Source organism: Balaenoptera musculus, chromosome 4 (genome assembly GCF_009873245.2).
Source record: "Balaenoptera musculus isolate JJ_BM4_2016_0621 chromosome 4, mBalMus1.pri.v3, whole genome shotgun sequence".
NCBI lineage: Eukaryota > Metazoa > Chordata > Mammalia > Artiodactyla > Balaenopteridae > Balaenoptera > Balaenoptera musculus.
In genome coordinates, this window is record NC_045788.1 from 106269314 (window position 1) to 106293247 (window position 23934).

Sequence of the window (23934 nt, forward strand, 5' to 3'; positions counted from 1 at the left end):
ATATGTCATTTCATTTCTATACTTGTAGTGCAATTACAGTCTTACAGAGGCAGAGACAGACAATAATTAGGCATTTAGGAGTTCCTCTGTGTTGGTAAGTACAAAAGATTCAGTTGTGAATTCTAATTTTAAAAATCATGATAAATGGACATAATCACTGATATATCTCACTGTGTCTCATATATATTTCTTGACTTTTCAATACCTTTATATCATGATCTGTAAATGAGGGTGCTTGCTGTTAAAGATTCCTAGATTATGAGATAGTTTATATAAAATTAAAATTATACAGTATGATAAAAAATTTTTAAAAATGCTTTCAAATTAACGATACCATGCAAAAATAATATTAATACTAGAAATCACATCAGGTCATTTGGAAGCATTTTATAAATTATCATATTTAACTCATTAAAGTTTATCTCATTAAAAATTTATTACAGTGACCTAAAAAAAACCCCAAATTTATAGAAGAGTATATATATATATATATATAGATATATAGATATAGATATACAGATATATATCTTTTGAAATAGTTGATAGGATTAATCAGGCCACTAGTCTTAAAAAGTTGCAATTCCCATAAGCAGAAAATTAAAATGTGTTGTAGCAGTGATGGTTTGTAATGTAAACATTTAAGAGATCTATAAAATGTTCAGGTTTTAGGTATATGATAAATAAATAAGAACCCTATAAAATTCATAGAAAATTTATAAATTGTTGTTATATTCAAGGATAGATAAGTAAGTTCCATATGCTCTAGTGCCATTTTAATATTTAATTTTTTCACATAATCAATTAAAAATAGGTTTGAAATTAAAATGTAATCAGTGCACTAACACCAAAGAATTTTGCCAGAATTAAAACTAGAATTACTATAGGAAAAATATACCATTTCAGATGCAACTACATGTGAACACACTTGTTTTACTTAAAAGAACTAAGCAATCATTGTCATACATTGAGTGCTGATTATGTTGCCAGAACTCTAGGCATTATCCAATCCTCAAGGCAATCTGAGAATTAAGTGTTTCTCATTTTTCTGACGAAAATGCTGATGCTAAATTTGGTTCATCGTCTAAGATCAAAGACTTTGTAAACAGAAGAACTGAAACTCACACCTAAAGATATCTCTCAGGCTCACTTATTCTCTGTCTTTCCCATGACTGTTCAAGTTTGCTCCCTTCTCTGTGTTATAGCACCCTTTTTTGTAACAAGGTACTGCTAATTGCCCGCTTTTCTTCCATATGGTTGAAGCTCCTCTCCCTGCACACAGGGATGCATTTCATGTACAAACTGAAGAGAGGTGCAAATTCTCAAGGTTATGACTAACAATTTGAGTAGTTTATTTTGGTCTATTTTATCTTGATTTTTAATAAAGCTACAGCTATGATTCTTTATTTTTAATTGGATGTTTATCATATCTTAGGATAGAAAACTCAGCAATGGCAGGGGTGGTGAAAGAGTGTAAATGGAGATATGAACAGTGATTCATTTGTGGTCATTTATTAAATAAGTATGTATATAGTGAGATAAATGTTACAGTTTATGAAATTTGAAGAGATGCCATTTAAACCTAATAAAATTAAATACAGTTAGCTTAGTAATTTAGATTACTGAATGAGAGAAAGGGATGAAGAAAGTAAACAAAAAAAATTGGCAAGCTGAAAATATTTAGTTCCTAGCTTTTCTTAGGAAACATATTCTTATTATATCTTTTAAACTATAATTTGGAAACATCTTTCACTAATTTATAGATAAATGAATTCCACTTAAAATATAATTGCACCTGAAACCTCTAATTTAATAGGTAATGCACAGCTAAGTGAATATCATATAAATTAAGAGGAATAGAGTACAAAAATCATAAAATATTTATTTATTGACTGAATCCCCACCTCCTTCAAATACGGAAGAACATTAATCATGCAGGTGAGCTTGGTGACTTTCTTCAATTCCCAGTTGTTCGTTGAAGGTAGGAGGGAAAAATAGACATTACACTAACATTCAATGTTGGTGCTACTATTTTTTCTGTATAAAGCAGATGCTATGAATTGCCTAACTCATAAAATACGTTTTCTTTTCACATATCTTGGTGCCATTTGAAAAATAATATCTTGCAGCTGTTAAGTAAAAAAAGAAGGAATGGGGGGTATGTGTGTGCGTGTGTCTTCTTTGAGGTTTATTTATTTGTGTGTTCCTTTGAAGGAAAAATAAATTTTTTCAGCACTTTTGAATTCCATGGTGTAAAGTTCACAAAACATCTTAGGAAACCTTTAAAAAATGAATTTCCTTGAAAAAGTAGAAAATTGATTTCTTTTTAGCAGGCTGGTTAAAATGGAACAGGTAAGAGTCACTTAAGATGCATGTGAACAAATATAAAAGATTTGTTAAACACTTCACTTTGAAATAAAATATTTTCTATTATTTTAGCCTAATATATATATATATACTCACAAAGAATATGAATATTTTTCATTAATTAAGTATAGACACTGATTATTTGGGGGAAATGCATCAATTTAATTGCTAGTGATTTCAGATACAATATGTTTAATCCCCATAATTTTAGGACCTGGCATAGTGCCATTTATATATACAGCAGGTACTTGATAAATATTTATTGAAGAAGAAATGAACTAGGCTTTATTTTGTTATAATTAGGTCTTTTAAAAAAAGTTAAGTCAATATATATCTCTCTCCTTTTCCAACAAAATGATTTGTTTGTACAGTCAGAACTTAACAATATCATAGAGATTTTGTTGGTAAGCAGTAAATTGCATTTCATTTGAATTACTGTTTGTAAAAATATCTTTAGAAAAACAATAAATTAAAGCAAAGTAGAACTTTAGATATCTTACATTTCATATAACATCATAAAGTATTTTTTAACTTTTTCTTCATTTTTATTATTTTTCTACTCATTTTTATATAAGTTGTTATAAGAATGATCTTTAAACTCTTCTACTTATAGATTTAGCTCAAATACAGTTTTTCTAGTAATACTAGGTATTTTGAGAAATTCTTATTGTTACTATCATCAAGCTTTAGCTATCAATCTTGTACACTGTATAACAGAATTGACCAAATTATTAAATATTAACAATTATTAGATACTAAAATATTTTTCTGGAACAAGAGAAAAAGTAATATAATAACTATAAAGTAAAAGCTAGCAGCAACTCAATATAATATTGAGAATTACTAAAAATTCTAAGAAACACAAACAGTCTAATTGAACAGTCTTTACAAGTGAAGGAAAATAATATTAAGTCTATCCTTGACAAAACTTTAGATATATATTATTGTAAAGTCCTCATGATTTCAAATTAAATTGTTACATTTAACACATATTAGGACAGCCAACATGACACAAAACATGTATAAGAGTAAATGACAGACTTAAATAGGACAAATTGTCTCTGAACATTGCTTATGCAGAAATAAAGTTTAAAATGTGTATTTCTCTAATGTGCTCAAACAACTTTTTATTTTTCATCATCTACTAACCACTTAAAGACTACTCAGAAATGCTTTTTTATATTTCTGAACCATGACATAATAATTATTTTTGCCCTTAAGGATTAGTTCAATATCTTTTAGGTTGCTCTGTTTGAGACAAACATACTTATTGGTAAACTGATGCCAGAAATTACTCATGGAGCCAACCATCAATTCCTGTCATCCTGGACAAGTCTAGAACATTTGCTTTCAGAACATTCTGTTAGTAGAATAAGTAGCTCCACTCAGCAAATCACTTTAGGCTGACATATTGAATATTTACCTAAAAGTTCTATGTGTAGTTTATAATGACCCCTGTATTATGCCAATTTTACAACAAATTCAACACTGTAGGCATTTTAATCTAGTTGCAGAGGAATAACAAATCATTAACATTAAACTAGGGTCTTAAAAAAAGCAAAAACTACCTCTGCATTTTTGAACATCTTATTTCTTTGCATTTATAGGGTAAGGAAAAAAAAAAAAACAGTGTCCCATGTTCACATTTTAAACTCTCAATGTTGCAGAGCTCCATATATTCTCAACCTATATTCTGAAACATTTTCATAAGAGTCATAACTGACACTAAGAAAAATTAAAATGTACCACCTTGTCTCATATTTTATTCCAACAACCCTAACTGATAGTAACTGAGGTGACTTACTTACTTCTTAGAAGTAAGTAAAATTGGATCTCTATTCCTCTACCCTTTATAAAACCTATAAAAGCTCTATTTACTGTGTTTTCCAGGCCATAACAAAGAAGCATACTGTACCTCGTATGTTGCTGGATGTTGCAGATGTGGTTTGGCTGGCTGTTATGGCTACAGTGGTTGTGACTGTTGCAGTGGTAAGGGAGGGGATGATAGTAGTGGGAAGCAAAGTGTTGGGAACATCTGGTGAGTGGAAAAAGAAATATAAAACAAAATCATATCATGCAAACAAAAGATAAACACAAATGATTCAAATTACAAATACATATATCTTATTTGGGTTTAACTTTTAACAGGCTTAAACAGATTATCAGGTACAAAGCTGGCGGTACCACGCAGTTCTTGTCATTTTTTTTTTCATTGATTTTTCATGCTCCTACACAAAGCAAAAACTTGGAGCAATGTTTGATTATAAGCAGATTGCCTGCAATATTTAGAGTAAAACTTAAAATGACAAGAATTCATTCGTTTGCTGAGTCGTTTAAAAAGTTTGACATGCAGTAGCAAAATACAGAGAGGTAAAACAGAAACTGACATGCTTTGTCAAAGAAGTAAACAAAGAAACAACACAACAGAAAATAAACACAAATAACACCACCAGATAAGATTAAAGAAATGTTAACGATGGATGAATATATGCATGTTAAATACTCTTTGATTTTTTTTTAGGCAAACAATGATAGGAAATAGGATGAAAGCAATCTTTAGATACAAACAAAAAAGAAGCCAATTGTTACTATTATTATTACCATTACTTTGCTTTTCCTTTTCTCACAAATGGTGTTAATGTACAGTTTAGAATCTTATAATTCTTACCCTGATTAGCTGGTAACGCCTTCTAACAATTTTGCAGTACCTAGGAGTCTTTAACAAGTATTGGGTCAACTAGCATGGAACTCAATATTCTGAACTGTTTATGACTTATTTTATTTGGCATACCTAGGAGAAGTTATTGAACATATATCTGAACCATAACATTCAACCCCTAGTCCATAATCAGTCAAAGTTGGCAAAAGTTGACAGTAGATTCAAATACAGAGAACATAAGAGAAAAAATAGCTTAGAGTTTAACACCAAAATCTTCCTTCCTTTCACTCAAAAGCAGCTAAAACTTTGAAAAGCAGCATAGAGAACACTGAAACAATATAGCTGGTGTCAAGCAATGAGAACTTCAGTAATATCCTCAGAGAGTCAAATCTTGTCTCAAGTGGATAGGCATATAATTTACACAGTGAGGAAATTAGAAACAGTTCACAAATTACCTGTAATTACTGTGCTGGGGTTTGATTTCACATGTTTGCTACACAGCTCCTATATATTCAGAGTGTTTGACAGATTATTTTGCTATTAAAAAGCTTCCTGTCATTCTCTCAGTTAAAGTCTCTGAGTCACACCAAATTTTTTCTAGTTCCTTACTTCTGATAAATAGCCCTACTCAATCCTCAGACTTTAACCTGCTGAATTCTCTATGCTGGAGACATCAGAAAACAGCATGAGATCACTCTCTTATCTTTGGTATTTATGTTTACACCTGTTTCCTGGCCAGTCACATTAAGAAAACAACATTCTGAAAACCCAATGGTGCTACATTAATCACTAGAGAAAATGGGTATTGTCTGGAGTGCGATTACCATGATCATAAAGTAGAACTGACTTCAACAACATCATAAATGAATAAATATTATGTATATATGCACATATGCTTCTTGTTTACTAATTTCTGTAATAACTTCTTATTTTCATTGTAAGCTTTCCTAAATAGTTTAGGCAGGCTGGAGGTAAATGAAAGACATTTTCTAAATTTAAAAAAAGTAATTTTAATTTTCACACATTTCCAAAATAGAAAATAATACATTCTTTGTCTGTTAGCAAAATCATTTGCTCATTAGGATCTCAAAATATATGTATTTCATTAGTGCAAAGGGAAATATCTTCCGGGGCTAACAAATATAAGAATATACAATAATATTAGTCCTTTAAAACTCCATGGAAAGAACCCAAGATTACCAAACCTATCACAGATTATAAAATATTACATTATTTGCTATCAGACAATGGGTTAGAATAAAATTTCATTGTATCTGAAAAGCAGTGTTTCAAAACCAGCTATATTATTTGATTCTGGAGTGCAAATAACAGACTTTGGTGTTTTTTTTTAAGCCAAAAAACCCCATATTGTTTGGATTTTTTTTCTTACTTCATATCAACAAAGATGGGTAATAATTAACTCTGATTTGTTTTGGAGATAGTCTATATATTTTCATGAGCATTCTTATATAAGCCAACAATATCCTATTTCCCATATGAAGATGCATGATATATAGGGTTTCACCCCCCAGGCTAATATTCAAAAAACATTTAAAAAATGGGTAGTTTTAATAATTGTTAATCCACTTTAAGAGAACTGTCCTAGAGTCTTCTACAGGGTCCAGATAGATGAGATAACACCACTAACCATTATTGACTCATAGTCTGGCTCTTGCTTATCTGCTCGTCATTCTCATCTTCTCCCCTTGACTTCATATGTACCTAAAAACAAACTGGCTAAAAGCAATTTGATGGAAAGAGCCTTGGCCGATATGACAATTGGGTCAAGAAAATGACCTGTCAAATAAGAAATCTCTCCCAGTCACTGTTACATATTTTTAATCACTAGTAACATTATTTCATCCTACATGTTCTGAAACATTTTAAACACTTGCATTTTTGCGAAAATTTTGAGGGTTTCATCATTCTGTTCTTTCTTTTTATCACACATTCATGTCCATCCAATTATTTCAACTCTATTGTGAAATAGCAAAAGTTGAAATAATCTTAATATTCAATACCAGGAGATTAATCAGAATCAACTACAACTCAAAAATGTAAGATTAGTTGGAATTAGTTGGAATTCTCAGAAAGACCAAGGAAATTGTGTAATATTTCTCTTACCTAAACTTTCTATTGTTCTGATTTTATTGCTGTCAGTCTCCCCACTTGGCAATTAATCTTTGAATAGAACTCTGCCTACTTTATTGTTGGTACCTTAGCACAATTTAGAAGGTCAATAAAAGTTTACTAAATGAATTTGTTCATAGCATTATAAAAATAAAACATATTTTAGGGGATCTAGAAAAGTTCACTTTTTTGACAGGTCAACTAGTCAATATAGAACTAAAATATTTCATTACTTCTGCTCAAAAAAAAATTCTTCTCTGTGTTTAATACATATAATTTTTATTTTCTGAAGGATACATTTTCAAGATTACAACCTACAAATTCTTTCTTCAATAAATTGCCTTGCTAACAAAATGAATCTTTGCCTACATATCCTGCAACTCTGAAAGCTGTGTGAGCCTAACCTGAGATTCATGTATTCCACACCACCTTATGAACTCTCTCCATTTTCAACCGATTTGAGACTTTCCAAGAAAGGGTGTACGGAGGGTGTACGACCAGGAGGGCTCGCTAAGTAACTCTCATTGTGATCAGTGGTGAATGAAATCAACAAATTTATGAGTTGTCTATTATTATCCCCACTTAATGGATGAAAGAACTTTGAGATAGTTTCCTCATCTTGAAAATTACACACATATGTATATATATGTATAAATATGTTATATTATAGAGAATATTTTCTTAAACCTAAGTATAATGGAGAGAGAAATTTCTCTAACACTCCCATCTCAAGATCATTTATTTTATCTGCCTGATTGTAACTCTTGTCAAGGCAGAAATTAGTAAAATTCTGAGCTGCCTTCGCCTTCCTAAGTCCAAACACCCACCTCTCTGGTTTTTATCCTACAAATGAGTGGCAACATTTGGAAACATTCAGCAATTATTTTAAAGGTCCTGGTTTGATGCATTCACTTTTGGCCTTTTATTTAAACATTGATTATGAGAATGAAGCTACGTTTTCATAAGGAAATACGAAATTGGAAACATGAGTAATAATAATTTGCCTTAGTTTTAAGGTATCTAGAATCCTGTACCTTTTAAAAACCATTATGTTGTTACTACAAAGAATACTCAATCAAATATAGTACAGGATAGAAAATGCAGGTCATTTCGTCCCCTAAGACGCATCCATTTTTATCTCTCCAAATAATAAAAATACATTGATTCATATGCAGAAGAATTACAAACATGTGCACACACATAATAAAAGTAAGTTACTCCTGGTTCAACATTAATTTACTAATTCTGTTTATAAAGCCACATAATCTGCAATCATATTAATATTATAAGTAATTTGCTGAATATGACTTAAATTTAGAAGATTTTAATATATGCCTTACATGTTTATATCCTATGATTTAAATGGACACTAAGATAACTATAAATAAAAAATAGAAAAATTAATGGTATGCAATTTATGAATATTAAAATTCAGGAATGATAACTGTCTAATAGACAGGTCAGTCAATTAACTACATGATATTTCATCTCTGTTTTCTACAATACAAAGATGGGCTCAAATCTTTTATTGTCATTTTCCTTGGAGAGCATGTTAATTTAATCAAATACTGTTGAATTTGCCTGGAAAAAAAATGGTTAAAATAAGAAGTTCAGCATTTATAAAAGAAATTTACTGTATTATATATTTTCTAGATGTTAAAGTATAAATAATGAAGTTAGTAATTGATAAAATATGTAGTGCATAAAAAAAGGTATCTTGAGAAGTGCACAAAGTGAAAATAACTAGATTTTATTTTTTAATTTTAGTTTAGACCTGATCAGATAAATTAGCAAATATAGATAAATTATTCAGATATAATTTAAATCCAAACAAGAGAAACTTCAATAAAGTTCTTCAAAATCAGAAATAAAAGCATATTCGAGTTAATAAGAAATTTGTTTGAATATGATATAGAAATATTTTCAAGTTGTTAAAAATTTTTATCACAATATATACAAATGTGTAACACCAGATTCTCTGAAATTGTGATTATGTGTTTAAAATCTTTGCCTAGCACATTAAATCTTAGGGGACTTCTTATTTACTATATACTAAAATGGATAAATCTTGCTAAAATAGCTTCATGATTTAAGTAAGATATTAAAATTAATTCATAGAGGTCTATGACTCATTATCTAAAACTTTATAGTTTTAGTGAAAACTATAGGATCCATAGTAAAATCAGGGATGTTCTTTAAAGGAAAAATTTGAGCATTTTTATTGACAGGAAACTGAGAAAAATAAAGGTCCCAGGCATGAAAATATTTGCATATAGTTTTCCCTACACATAAGATGTGAATTAAAATAAATTACACTTTTCATTTGTTTGTAACATATATAAAGTGCTATTCTGACATAAAAGGAAAATTCAGGAGTATTTCAATAATGTCAGACAGAACCCCAAATCTAGTCAACTGCACAATTGCATATTAGTGCAGACAAAGTCTAAGTAGGCTGCACAAGTTACTCATGTGAGTGACTGTTGGGTTACAAATAAATGCAGTGTAAATACTGTGGGTTACTTCTGTAAGAACCTATTCACTTGCAGAAACACAATTTTAGCTCACACAACAAAGCTGTTGAATCAGGAAACTAAAATCTTTGTGTCCAGAGACCATGGCTAAACTTTGCTATGATAAATTCATCAGTACACCGTGTCTCCTGCTTAACCTACATGACTCTGATGTGAACTCCAAACTGCACCCACCATTGTCTTGAGATGTCTCAATGTTAAGGTTTTCTGGAACAACAGGGGCTAGAGTTCTTCAGAGCATGTATATGCCTGGCTTCTTTTCTTTATTTCTTATAGTACCAAGTTAACATAAACAGAAAAGCAAAGCCTGGAGCATAAGACATCTTCCCTGACACAAGTGCTTTCCCCAAGTTCTAGACTCAGCTCTTTCTGTTCTCTTTGCTGCCACGTTCTCAGAGCCACATCCTGTTTCACAACATTAGTTTTCCCTTTCTTGTCTATCTTTCAAGTCCAGTTTAAATACGATCTCACTTGTAAAGCATCCCCCAATTCTGTAGAGTTAATACCTTCCCTCAGCGTGCTTTCAAGCACTTTGCACACACCTCTACACATGCTTATTATACATTATATGACCATGACATGTATATTTATGTACCTATCTTTCCAATAAACTGTAAGCTCAATCTTTATAAATCAACTTGTCTTTGTTTTTAAAAATATAATTTTGACTTGGGACAAATTTACTCTGACCCAACCCCTCAGTATCACCCAATCTCATCTTAGAATAGTCTCCCTTTTCTTGATGTACCTAGTAAAATACCACTCTCAAGTTTCAGCCTGATTCCTACCTGCTCTGTGAAGACTTCCTTGACCAACTAAAACCCAACTGATTTCCCTTCTCTGAACACTTTTTGTGCTTTCTGAGTTTATCTCTGCTTCCCTCATTTTGTTATCTATACCCCTCTGCCATGACAAAGATGTTTACATTCATGACACACTACTATGAACACACCCAGGGTTATGTGTCTCTCACTAGCTACATAGCTCTCTCTCTCCTTCCCTACTTATCAAAATACATGTGTAGCACTATGGTAACATTTAAAAATTTTCTCTAATTAACATAATCAATTAATACACTCAACTATTCTAACTTTTATTAATAATAAAGTTCACAGTAAACAGAATACATATTAGAGCTCTTCATGAAATCAGTGGTTGAAAACTGGGAGGCTATCACTTTCACTTGGCACTTAATGATTACTAGTGTTTTCTTTTGTTTTTGTTTTTTTTCATGAACCAATAAGATGATAAGCTAACAGAAGAATTAGACATCAACTCCATGGTATATTTCTGTGCTTCCTTAGGGTACCTAGCTCTATGCTTTGAATTTGACTGGTGCTTTATAAATAATGCATCTTTTGGTGGTAATAGCAATGTTGTCAATAGATAGGAAATGGTATCATTTTTAATAACATGAATCAGTAATTGAGCCTTACACATGGTTAATCTCTGTAAAAGACTGTCCTCTCTCCTCCTTTTACCATTCATGAGGTAATTTTTAGGAATTCCTGCTAAGAGTCTTCAAGTCTAAAAAATTATTTAAAAAATTAAAATGCAGCATACTGAAGAATCTTATATTCCAAATGCAGTCTTTCAATGTTTTTAAAAGTGGTGGAGCTCTAAATCACAATATCCAATTCAAAATAATAGAAAAGGGGCCCTTTTTTTCACATCCTAATGAAGGAATTCGAAAAATGCAAACACATTTTGTTATTGGAGCTTATTAGAGCACAACAGATCCTGTATAACCTTGTCAAAATGAAATCAGTTCCAACAAGCACTGTATACAATAAACTGAAGAGTGGTACAGCACCTTTTTTCCAATAACGAGCTTTTCAGGTTAAAGGTATGCTCTGTTCTCTACAAATTCAGTGTACAATAATTTCTAACTTGTCAACCTCTTTTGTTTTGTGGCAATTTCTCTTTTTAAAAATTGCATTCTGGCCCATTCAGAATGGATTTTCAGAGCAAAATTAAGTCTAAAGAGTCCCAGAAGCCCAAGCTGCTTGTTTCTCTCTAAGGACTAGTGTTCAATTGGGAGAAAAACTGCTACCATTTAGTTTGGACTCCATATGTCTACTTCCTTTCTGCTTTATGTCACTAACTCCCCTGGGTGGTCCCAGGATAATCAAGAGTGAATTCAAACCAAGGATTATTAGTGGAGATATAGAAGATTATTAGTGGAATATTATTAGTCACAACTCGATGTATACTAGAAGTATTAAGGTAAGAAGTGTCTGTTTGAAAGAAGTTATTCGCATATCCTAATTTTAAAAATAACAGGCATCCTTAACTTTACTGATAATTGCACTGCCATTGGAAGCAATTGTAAGAGGACAAGTTTACTGTATTTGCTTTTTTGCCTGTGCAGAGAAGGACGTTTATCTGTTCCCATTATATTCAGCTACATGTAGCAGCCTATTTGGGTTATAGCATAAGAATGGATAACAGTACCAAGGCTCTTACTTAAATGACAGCCACCAGGTTGGCAAGGCCTCAACTAGCCAGAGCATGCCTCTTCTTCCAGAGTTGTACGGTAACCTCATCTGCTTCATAAAAAGGAGTCCTTTTAAAAATTAGATTTGAATACATCCCTTTTCATTCCTCTGATAGCTTCAATTGGCTTCACGTACTAAATGGAATCCTCATACAATAAAAAAAAGCTGTTCTTGAAAAATGAAAAATAGAAAGTACTGCAATTTTAAACTGTAGGTGGTAACCAAAAGTCACATGTAATTACAAGAAAAGTTGATGAATAAAATCAGTTTGTCATTTGAAAAAAATGTATGCATTTTTTTTCTTTTAAAATACTCTTTTACATTCCAAACTGACAAAGGAAAGTGAAATTTAAAGTGGGAAAAAAATGCCTTTGAAGTGGATGATTCCATACCATTTAGCTCCACCTACTTCCATACTGGGAGTTCTTTCCTAAAAGTGCTTTACCAAAAAGTAAATCAGATGATTTGATCAAATACTTTAAGTTCTGTGAGGATGTCAGTTTCCTTTGAGAGAATAGTACTGTCACCCATTAGAAGAAAAACTTAAACCAAATATAAATATACACAAGGGGAAGTATGATATAGTAGAAAATTACTGATTGAAAAATCCAGATATTTTGATTTTTCATTTAGGTTCTGTGATAAAATAACTGAGAGACATTTTGCCTATAATTTAATCCCTCTGCATCTATGCTTCTTCATCTAAAAAAAACAGAGTTTAGACCTGGTCATTTATGCACAAATGATTCTTCTTATTTAATACACAAATTCCATAAAAGAGTAACAATGGGTTCTGGAATCCTGAAGTAAATATCCTTAAGGCTTAACTAAACTGTGCTACTGTACTATGTTACCAACTTGTGTAAGTTAAAAAATGCTGTCATAAAATTGGAAGTTATTACACAGCACTAATTTTAGTGAATTCTAATTTTCACATATATGTTTGTTGTCTGATTGATTTTTAAAGGTAGTAAAATGCATTCAAATATAATATTTAATATTGCAATGTAAAAGCTTATTTAAGTGAAAATTAAAGGAGAACTTGGGAGAGTTTCAAAAATATTATTATAAACTTGCTATCCTGTAACTTAACAAAACCAACAAGGGCTATTTGTAGATACTTTTTGTGCAATCATATTAATAAATAGAGTCTCTTGGATGTATCCACAACAGATAATCCCTAATAAACACTAAGAATAATGTTAAGCAGAATTGTGAAGAAATGCCTATTGAGCTCCACTTTCAATATGCCCTCCTATCACCTGTAACCCTAGAACTCAGAGTTCTCATGCAAAAGCAAGGTCTTTCTTAACCTTAAAAAAGCTTATTTAATAAACTAATTCCCACATGGAATTTGGTGACACAGATTGATAACATCCCCAAATTATTTATATTTAAAATATAGGCTCAATAAAGAAGTGAACATTTCACCAAAGTAATATATTTCTAATCGTGGAATTTCATATTCTCCTGGCTATGTCTCCTGAAATATTACAATTAATGAGAGGACCTTGAAACATCTGCGAAATTGCATCATGGTAAAACATACGAGTGAAAACACCTCACTGGTTTATTTTTACTAAGAAGTCCAGGCATAGTTGAGAGTGTTTACTTATTTATTATAGGATCTACAGGACCTGGCCTAGCACTTCATATACAGCAGATACTCAAGAAAAATTTCCTGGAATAGTAAAATATTACTAGTAGTAATATCATTGTGATGTGGATTTTCAGGCCATGCCTCAGAGAAGTTTTACATCTGTTTACGTTTAAAGATAAATGTTATCTTTATAAGAAATGATATATTAAAAAAAAGAGAAAGGATATAGATTTCCAAAAAACAAATCCAGTTTTAAGTTAGCTATCGTCATAGAGTTTTGTGAAAAGATAAACAGACATGTGAAGTCAATTGCAAAACTCTTCTAATTTCAAAGATTTCTATTGGAGATGTGAATTCTTCTATACACAGTTATTCATACTGTGCACTGCTTAAATCTATAAGGCGCCATTTACATATGGATTGCCAAGTAAATACATCTCACTTATTTTCCCAATATTGGATGAAAGTTAAAGGTCTTGATTTTGGTGACCAAGGAATGAATATCATTACCCTGATTTGGTTCAGAAGTTAGGGCAGTGTATACACACACATACACACATATACATTTAGGTATATACGTGTATATATGTGTATGTATGTGAATATGAGTTTGTGCATATTTATGTATGTATATATGTACCTATACATACATACGTGTATTATTTTATTAAGGTTTCTTCTGTTGAAAGAGAGAAACAGAGAGATAAAGAAATTTAATCATTAAAGAAATATTTTTGATTGCCTGCTATTTAGAAGGCACTGTTCCAAGATAAGATTTCTGCTTTGTGCATATAATATATGCACATAAATGCATGCATATACAATATATGTACACGTGTATAATACACATATACATATACATGTACATATCTACAGTCAAATATACAATTAAAATACCAAATAATGATAAATGCCCTGCAGATAATTAAAATAAAGTCATATGTGACTGGGAGCTGCTTTAGATAGAGTGGACAAAAAAAGGCCTCACTGAAAAGATTCATTTAATCTGAGATCTGAATTATAAGAAATCACTCTTGGAAAGACCATTCATGATGGCATTCCTTGTATCAATACTTCCTGGATAAGCATTCCAGGCAGAGGCAAAGGTCCTAAAAAGAGAAGAGCTTGAAGTCTTAGAGGAGTTGAAAGAGGACCAGGGAGACAGAACTGTGTGGAGAATGATGAAGTGTCACGGAGTAGGTGCTAAATCTGGGACTGATAAACTAGGATAATAAGAATTTGGGTTTTATACTAAGTGTGATGAAATGCCTTCGGCAAAATTTAAATGGGGGAAGACATGAAGGAATATGCATTTAAAATATTTATATATTGCAGCTGTGTGGAAAACAGACTGGAGAGGTGGAAGCAGGGAGCCCATTAGACAATGTTTCAATAGTCTAGGCTAGAAAGGATGGTGGAAAATAGTGGACATACTGGGAGAATGGTTTGGAAACAGTGCCGGCAGAACTTCCTGATGAATTGGAAAGAAGGGCAGAGAGGATTCAAGGATAATTCTTAGATTCTGGAACAAGTATGTGATATGTTGTTACAATGTTTGTGAAAACTACATTTTTGTAAGAAGTTACAAAGCAGATTTTATGTAAAATCTTCTTCTAGTTAGGCATGCCATTGTTTCTAAAAAGGAATGCTAAAATTTCCCCCCATGGGCGATTGAATATTGATTGAATTTCTCTAATGAATGAATGTATATATACTTGGGGAGAAGAGCTCTATACATTTTATAAAGCTATAATCTAGCCTTTTTTGAACATAAAAAAAAAAATCTAGAAAGACTAAGTGCCACGGGTATAACCCCTCTGTTCTGCTTACCTTACTGCAATTGACAGAAAAGATCATATATAAAGAGTGCAAGGGAAAACATTTTAAATGTTGGATTTGTTGGGTGGTGGAGTCTTTCTTCCCTTCAGACAGGAATGAGGGTTTTCCGCGTGGACATTTTAGTCAGTGATCCATCTAGGTACCACAGAAACATTTACTTCAGAGTGGTATCTCAATGAATTTTTACCTTGAAAGGTGAAACTTTATCCACTTTAGTCTCATCTTAAAGAGATGAAATTTAGCCTCAACTCCGTGTTGAGTGTGCCTGTACATATCCACTTTCAAAATGCTTTATAATGAAAGCAGCGCCCCTGTCTCCACTACTTGACCCCATTCCACTTCTCTCTGCAGAGTTCAACAGCATATTCATCCAGTCAGAGGTACTCCTTTCCCACAGGCATCACAGCTCTCCCTGCTTATTCATGTCCAGAGATGCTATGTTTTATCTCAGCGATTAAAGAAGGTACTGTTTTAAGACTCATCCAACTAGTTTATTGTCTGGAAACTCTCAACTGGAGATGAGAGCAGCAACCATAGGCTTCTTCCATCAGTGCACTCTTTGTTGTTCCTTTCTATGTCTTTTCTATCCTTTTCTTCCTACACCGTATATTTTTCCATCTATGCTTCTAAAGAAAGCATCTCCAAAGGAAAAATGCTCATTATGAGCACGCAGAACTAATTTACCAACTGGTAGGCCTGTTTCCATGTGAGGAAACAGATTTTAGCTGAATCCCTTTCAAATGTTTGCAAGGCTGGCTGTACATCTGTCCATTAATCCAGTCTTCTCTTTCTTGCTCCCCACCCACTCATCTGAGCTCAAAGATTCACTCTCTTATTTCCATTCTGATCTGTATTACCTTTCCTAACAGCACAGCTAAGCAAAAAAGATCATGTAGACTCTCAATGTTTCTAAATGTTTTGTTGCTGGATAATTATAACAGTAAATGTAAGTGTGACTGCCAACTTTTTAGTCTAGCTCCATATTTACTATGAAGCACAGAAGTACATTCTTAGTTTTAATTAATGAGAGTTCTCATTAGCTTTCAAATCATTGATAATCATAGAAGGAATATGTAAAATATATACCTTAAGACTAGGAAAGTATGTATTATAATCATATTTGCTTAGTTCTAGAGTAAGACAAATTTAAAAAGAAATTTAGGATATTATTTATGATATTCCTAATCTGTTTCATAATTAGTATGGCATGCACCTATATATGTATTATTTATTTTGCTAAATTTAGGATCAGGAACTAAAACCCTAAAGCAACTGAATTTATATCTTGTACCTTAGTTAAGTATTTGAAGGAGATAAGAGATGGTTTGGAAATGTGTGCTAAAGTGAAAGAAAGGCTACCCTCCATGACTCAATTTCCCTCTCTCCCATGGTAAGCAAATTGACTGCAAGGAAGAATCAGCACCTGGGATGGGAAGTGAACCTGCATTTACTTCTAGTCTCTGAAAGAGACAGGTATCTAAATGAACAACAGTTTGGAAGCTTGGTTTGATGCAGGAATCTGTAATGTCTTGGTGTACAACATTCTGTCTCTGCGTAATTTTGACATTTATTATTAAACAATAAAAGTAAAGTGAAATGAAAGTAGCAGTTGTATCAATTTTTTTAAAGCTGGAAAGGCATATTTAATAGTTTGATACCTTTCACTAAATGAAAACACATAGATATTTCTAGCAGTAATATTCTCTCTTACTATAAAAATTAAAAACCTGAAACACTATTTTTATAATTGTTCTTACTAGCTAACAATAAAATGTGATGGATCTTATTCTATGTGTGTGTTATTTTTGAGGTAAATTATCCCGGAAACAAACAAACAAACAAAAAGCAATATCACATTTTTCATCAGTATTCCTTTCAATAGATACATGAACAAATACATAAAACAAACCATAACGGTCAAGTGATACTTTAGGGATACAAAGTCAGCAACTGTCAGTAAACTGATTGGCATTACATAAACAAGCTTTTTATACTATTTCACTTTCTACTATAATAATAATACTAGTTATGAAAAATTTTACTTGTTTTTATATGGTCATACATATGAAATTTGCTAGAAAAAGCAAAATATGTACATATAAAGACAAGTAAAAATGTGGAAAGGTGCATAGTGGGTAATTTTATTCAAAATAAGAATAGCAAGAGTTAAGATAATGAAGAAGTAATGAATTGTTATAAAAGCTTATTTCTGTAAATCAAAAACAGTGAAGTAATGGAAAAAAAGCAGTGGTAAGATAATTTTAAATTTCATTTAAGGGCTACTATGGTAATATGAAAAGTAAATTTGAAGAGAGATGGTGAGTATCATGAACAACGTTCTGGAATAGTGCATCTCAACTCTGCCATGACTGTGTGAGACAGCCCTGAGATGGGTCCTAAGTGGAGTGTCCTCTCCACTGAAGCTCACACTGGACTCCCTGTTACTCCTCTCCACAGTGTGGACCTGCCATAGTTAGTACAGCTACTGGTAGAAGAAGAAATAAGTTACTCATTTTTTCTACTTGTATTACTGTATTTCTTCCTGAATTCTGGGGAGGGCAGATGATAGTAAAAGAGTTCCAGCACCACTGTCCATCTTCCATGTGTATTCTGAGGCATGGTTATGCCTTTCTCTAGCATGAGTGTGAAGGGAGGTCAAAGGCTTTGGGATAGTTGAGGAGGAAGAAGTATAGGATTTGGGGGGAAGTGGTAATTTATGTTTTCCACTCTTCATAGATATTCTTTCAAAACTTCCCAGGTACTATAAATTTCTGACACTTCCAAAAGAATACTTTTTAAATAAATGGAGGACAAATAAATATAAGGACTTGAATCGTCCCCAACCACAAAATAAGGTTAGTCTCAGGTCATTCTCAGTTCTCTGCAGCCATTCCTTGCGTGATGAATAGGTATCTTCTATGATCTCTAGACTAAAAGATGGAGATCTGGGTAGCGTTTCTTTGAGGAGAGGATATTTTATCTAAACTTTCTGAACTTGATGTTGCATCAGAGAAACAAGGGTGATTATAACTTTTATCCTGCTCTCTCTATATTACTAATTTGTTATAGTGTTGATTTTTTTATGATCTTCTCTATTGCTTAGTTAACAAGAATATAGAATTTTCTCATTCTTCAATAGGGATAACTTAATTTATGCTCTGGGTACCATTCAGGGAAGACTATGGGCAGTAAATTGTACACAACCTTTGGGTAAATTTTGTACCAGAGCATTGGACTGAGATTGCCTTAAGGTATCATAAGACTACTAGTAATATTATAATAATAATACTCTGATTTATTATATATCTATGTACCTGGCACTGGTGGGTACTTCTATTTATGACATATGCCATTTGTTTATAAATAATCCAGTAGTACTGTGTTACTATTTGTTTTTAATTCCAGACACTTGGACCATGTTGTCACAAACTCTGAATATCTACATCATTGTATATCCATACTCCTATAACTCTTTGATTTTTGTACTATACTTACTTGAATGCTTATCGTTCATGTTTAACTCTAAGCTTCTTGAGTGCTATTCACCGTTGCTCCTATAGTGCATTTGCACTCAGTGAATAAGTGCTAAATATTTATTTGAGGAATGAATGAATATTTCCTTTGATCTGAGTTCTCCAAATAGTAAAAACAGCAATGGAACAGCATATTTTAAGACCATTAATATGGAAGTAATTAACCATTCAAAAGAAATAAATAGCATGAAAACAATAATAACATGAGAGTAACTTCAATATTTTTATACAGAAGCAAAAAACAAAAAACTACTGTGCTCACAGGAATTAATAGTATAACTATGGCTACTAATTTAACAGATTAATTTTTCCATTGCTGAGCTTGTTAATGAAAAAATGGTACCTTTTTTCCTAATGGAATCTCTACAGTGCAAATGTTTCAAAAGTGTAATGTTTTATCTTACAGGTATTTGTATACATGTACTGAATTTTGTTAGGCCTTTCATTGAGAGTGAGAACCAGACTGGCAGTTTCAAATTACCATCTGCAACTGTAATGCTTAAATTTGCAAAGGTATCATGGGGGTTAGGGTGGAGGGGAACACTCCAGTGTCCATGACATACAAAGTCAGTGCTGTTAACAATTAAATGTGAAAACATTTAAATAATGCACTTCCACTGACACCCAAAGAATAAAATCTAACCATTAGGATGGTACCGAGATAGCAGATGATTTCACAGCAAAGTGCTCTGACCTCCATCAAGTTAAGAATCAATAGAACCTAGGTAACTGTGGTAGAATCAAAGACAGTCTCAGCTCATGAAAGGCCCTTCTGTGCTAGAGCTATATTAAATTATCACAGCTAATGTAAAATCAAACTTGGTGTAAAAGATAAAAGGGTAAAGTTCTCACAAATGATCACTTATCACTCCATTCCGAAATGCATACAGCATTCATTATAGATTGAAATACCACTCAAATTTCATCATTTAGTTGGGTTTTGAAACAGCCAAACCATTAACAGAAGAGAGTAGCTTTTTATATTTATACAACCAGTGACTAATGAAACATTATACCCTGTGTGCAAAGGAGGAAAAAAAACCTTTATTTTGTAATGAACCCAATTGGAGCCCTTTTTAAACACCGTGTAATATGGTTTCACTGTTGCATCGAGCCTCTCATTACTTGTGTCAATAATCCTAGGTAAACCACTGTTGAACTTCACAGCATTTATCTAGCAGCATGAATAGCATTAATCTATGGGGTGCTTTTGATGAATTGTAGTTCAAAAAGCAAAGCCAAAAATGACTTCTTACAAAGTGCTCAGAGAAGTATTTATTAGAAATATGTCAACTGCCAACTACCTAAAGGTAGCTTGGCTATTTAGGAAATCATGCTGTTGGCTAGCTTGCAAACACTGAGAAAACATATGAATTTTCCCCACTTGAATTACTTTAAAAAAACAAATGACATACTTTTCAACTAAGTATATTATTTTTCCTGTCACTTCCCTTCTAATTCTCTATATTTTTATGCCATATTGCTTTCAACACAATGTGACATGCTATGCAACATGCCCCTAGGTTCCCAAAAACTGTTAGGTGAGAGAAGTGCTTAGCAAGTCGAGGGTGAATCAGACTTCATTTCCGTGACTGCAGGATCTAAACATCCAGGTCAGCACGAACTGAAAGCTACTCCTGGATCCTGCTCTAAGGATCTAACTTATCTTCTTGACACACTCAGTGGTTGTTATATTCTCTCTGGCAGTGAGCCTGGTAGGGTTTATCTACAGGGGGTTACTACATTTAATTCCAATTTATCAGTCTAATTTGATTAGGCTGATCTTTCCCAAAAGCTGGAATTTGCACAATTAATGAGATACTAGAAATTACTCTCTCAGCTCTGTTACCTTCAAGATGTTTATATGTGGAAAGTCTATTCAATGCAAGACTTTGTTTGCCTTCAAGAACAAAAGTGTTATTAAGAACTGAGAAATGGTAGACACTAAGGCAATTTGAAAATAAAGTTGTAAATTGATTCAATACATTATTCTTTCTCCAATTTTGGCCTGTATCATAAAAAAGTAAACATCTTGGAAAAAAACACAAATGGGATTATTTTTCCCCTAAAATTAAATCCCTTTACAAAGAATTAGACGTTATCCCCCAAATTCCTTTTTGGAAAGGTATAAAGTTAACCCATGCTTCTTACAGTTATTTTATACTTAGGTTCATGAGAAAGATTTCAAATAAATGTACTCCCTTCAGGATTTCTAAGATCCACTGGATTTATTACAGCATTGTGTAATTTTTACACAGTACTCATTCAAATACTGTAATATTGTGTAGAACACAACATTAGTCTTAAAAAAAGTTTTCTTGGTGAACTATATGAGAAAAATCTTACATTCTCTAATGCTTTTTTCTCTTGGAGATTCACATTGTACCCTATAAATAAACTCTGAGAAGTCTTGCAATAAAGAAACCTAATTTTGTTTATTGTGATATTTATCGATTTCAGAAAAGTTCATCTTCGTCTAACAATATGTTAAAGCTACCTCATGAACAACTTGTCCTGGCTTTTGGAGTTTAGGAAAAACAGAGATTCTTTTTAATCTTGGGTATTGGCATGTCTTTTTGCCATTTTCCTATATTTACTCAAATTGTGAGATTATTGCAGAGGAGAAAAAAATGTCTGTGGGTGTTTCAAATTATTGTTCATAAGAAATTAGTGCAGTTTTCACTAGTATTGTACACCTCTGTCTTTGCTACATCTCGATTACATGCTGTCTCTCTTTGTAAAACTAGTAATACTGATTATAAAGCATATTTTTATGATAATACTACCAAAATTAACGTAGGGAAAATATTGTTTTCATGATTCTGATTTATAATTTAAAGCATTTATTTGTAAAACGTAAAGAAAACCATTAATATGATTTACTATTCACCACCAAATATTATACAGTATATTTATAATAAAAAAATCTTTCACAAATATAAATTTTATTTTGAGTATAGGCTGTAATTTTATTAGTTTGACTTGAAACATATTAATTGTGAAACTTGGAGATATTTATACACTTATGAGAAGTCCTTATGAAAGATAAAGAAAACCCATTTAAATTTGTTTATTATTCTAAAGATTTTGATAAATTTAAGCAGTTTTTCAGGTCATTCTCACATGTATAATAATGTCAAAAGGTACTCACCATGTACAATGAGAACATACTCTGCGCTGCTTTGGCCAATGGTATTTGTGGCTTCACATCGATATGTACCATTATCCGTTTTGTTGAGGAAAAGAATGTTTAGCTCCCTACCACTCACAACCATTCGGTCAGGATCTGGTAATTCTCCGCCATCCTTTGTCCACAAAACAGGTTCTGGCCTATTGGATTTAAACATGCATATAAACAAAAAATATATGAAATGTTACATATTCTGTGAATTAATTAAGCAATTTATAATATTTAACACCCATTTCATGGATAACTATGTGCTAACTTCTATAAGGTACCAAAAGAACCATAATGCACTCACTCAGAAGATTTTGGAGGTATGGCAATTATAATTTTATTATATTCTCCTTAACTAAGCAGACATGTATTAAGGAGCTAATTAGTTGAGTCACTGTAGTAGTCACTGATAGATAGCAGGTCCTGCGGCCCAGATTCTGTGGCTAAATGTCTCATACCCGCTGGACTCTGGAGGATTGCCTGTGGGCTATTGGAGCAGCCTTCCACAGAGGTACCTGGAATTATACCTTTGCATTTGGGGCCACCATTGTTGGGGCACAGCTTTGCCTGAAACCACCTGACATTTCTCCCCCTTACCTTTCCTGCTTTCTCATCCTTCTAGAGGTTTATTTTTCTGCAAGTTATCTCTTTTCTTTCCTCCTTAGCTTTACTGAGATATAACTGACACACAACACTGCACTAGTTTAAGGTGCAGAGCATAATGATTTGATATATGTAAATGTTGCCACATGATCACCACAATAAGTTTAGTGGACATCCATCACCTCACATAGTTATTTTTTTTTCTTGTGATGAGAACTTTTAAGATCTACTCTCTTAACAACTTTAAAATATACAATCCAGTATTATTAACTATAGTTGGCATACTATACATTATATCCTCAGAACTTATCTTATAACTTGAATTTTGTACCTTTTGACCACCTTCACCCATTTCCCTTATCCCCCACCCCTGCCTCTGGCCACTTTTATTCAACATTTTACTGGAAGTCCTAGCCAGAGCAATTAAGCAGGAAAATAAATAACAGGTAACCAAATTGGAAAGGAAGAAGTAAAACTGTCTTCATTTGCAGATGATATGATAGCATATAAAGAAAACCCTACAAATTCCACTAAAAAACTCTTAAAACTAATAAATGAATTCAGTAAAGTTACAAGATACAAAATCAATAGACAAAAATCAATTGAATTTCTATACACCAACAATGAAATATCAGAAACAAATTAAGAAAATCTATTTTATAATCGCAACAAAAAGAATAGAATACTTAGAAAAAAAATGTAACCAGGGGGTGAAAAATCTGTACCCTGAAAACTATAAGACGTTAATGAAAGAAACCAAAGAGGTCAAATAAATGGAAAGATGGTCTTTGCCCATAGATTGAAAGAATTAGTATTAAATGTCTATACTACCCAAAGCAATCTACAAATTCAATGCAATCCCTATCAAAATTCCAATGGCATTTTTCACATAAAAAGAACAAACAATCCTAAAATTTGTATGCAACAACAAAAGGCCCCAAATAGGTAAGCAATCTTGAGAAAGAAGGAAAAAGCTGGAGGTTTCTCACTTCCTGA

At 32.3% G+C, this 23934-nt stretch overlaps 1 protein-coding gene across 3 annotated transcripts in view; it reads right to left on the reverse strand.

Annotated features, from left to right (window-relative positions):
• Positions 1-23934, reverse strand: part of CADM2 (cell adhesion molecule 2) — a 1037555-nt gene that overhangs the window by 59189 nt on the left and 954432 nt on the right. For 2 of the 3 annotated variants that reach the window (XM_036851520.1, XM_036851518.1), the window contains 2 exons: positions 22309-22487; positions 4280-4399 (listed from right to left, as the gene is read on the reverse strand). In XM_036851520.1, coding sequence (XP_036707415.1) covers positions 4280-4399; positions 22309-22487 — 299 coding nt within the window. The remainder of the gene's footprint in view (positions 1-4279; positions 4400-22308; positions 22488-23934) is intronic. The other variant, XM_036851521.1, reaches the window with a different exon arrangement.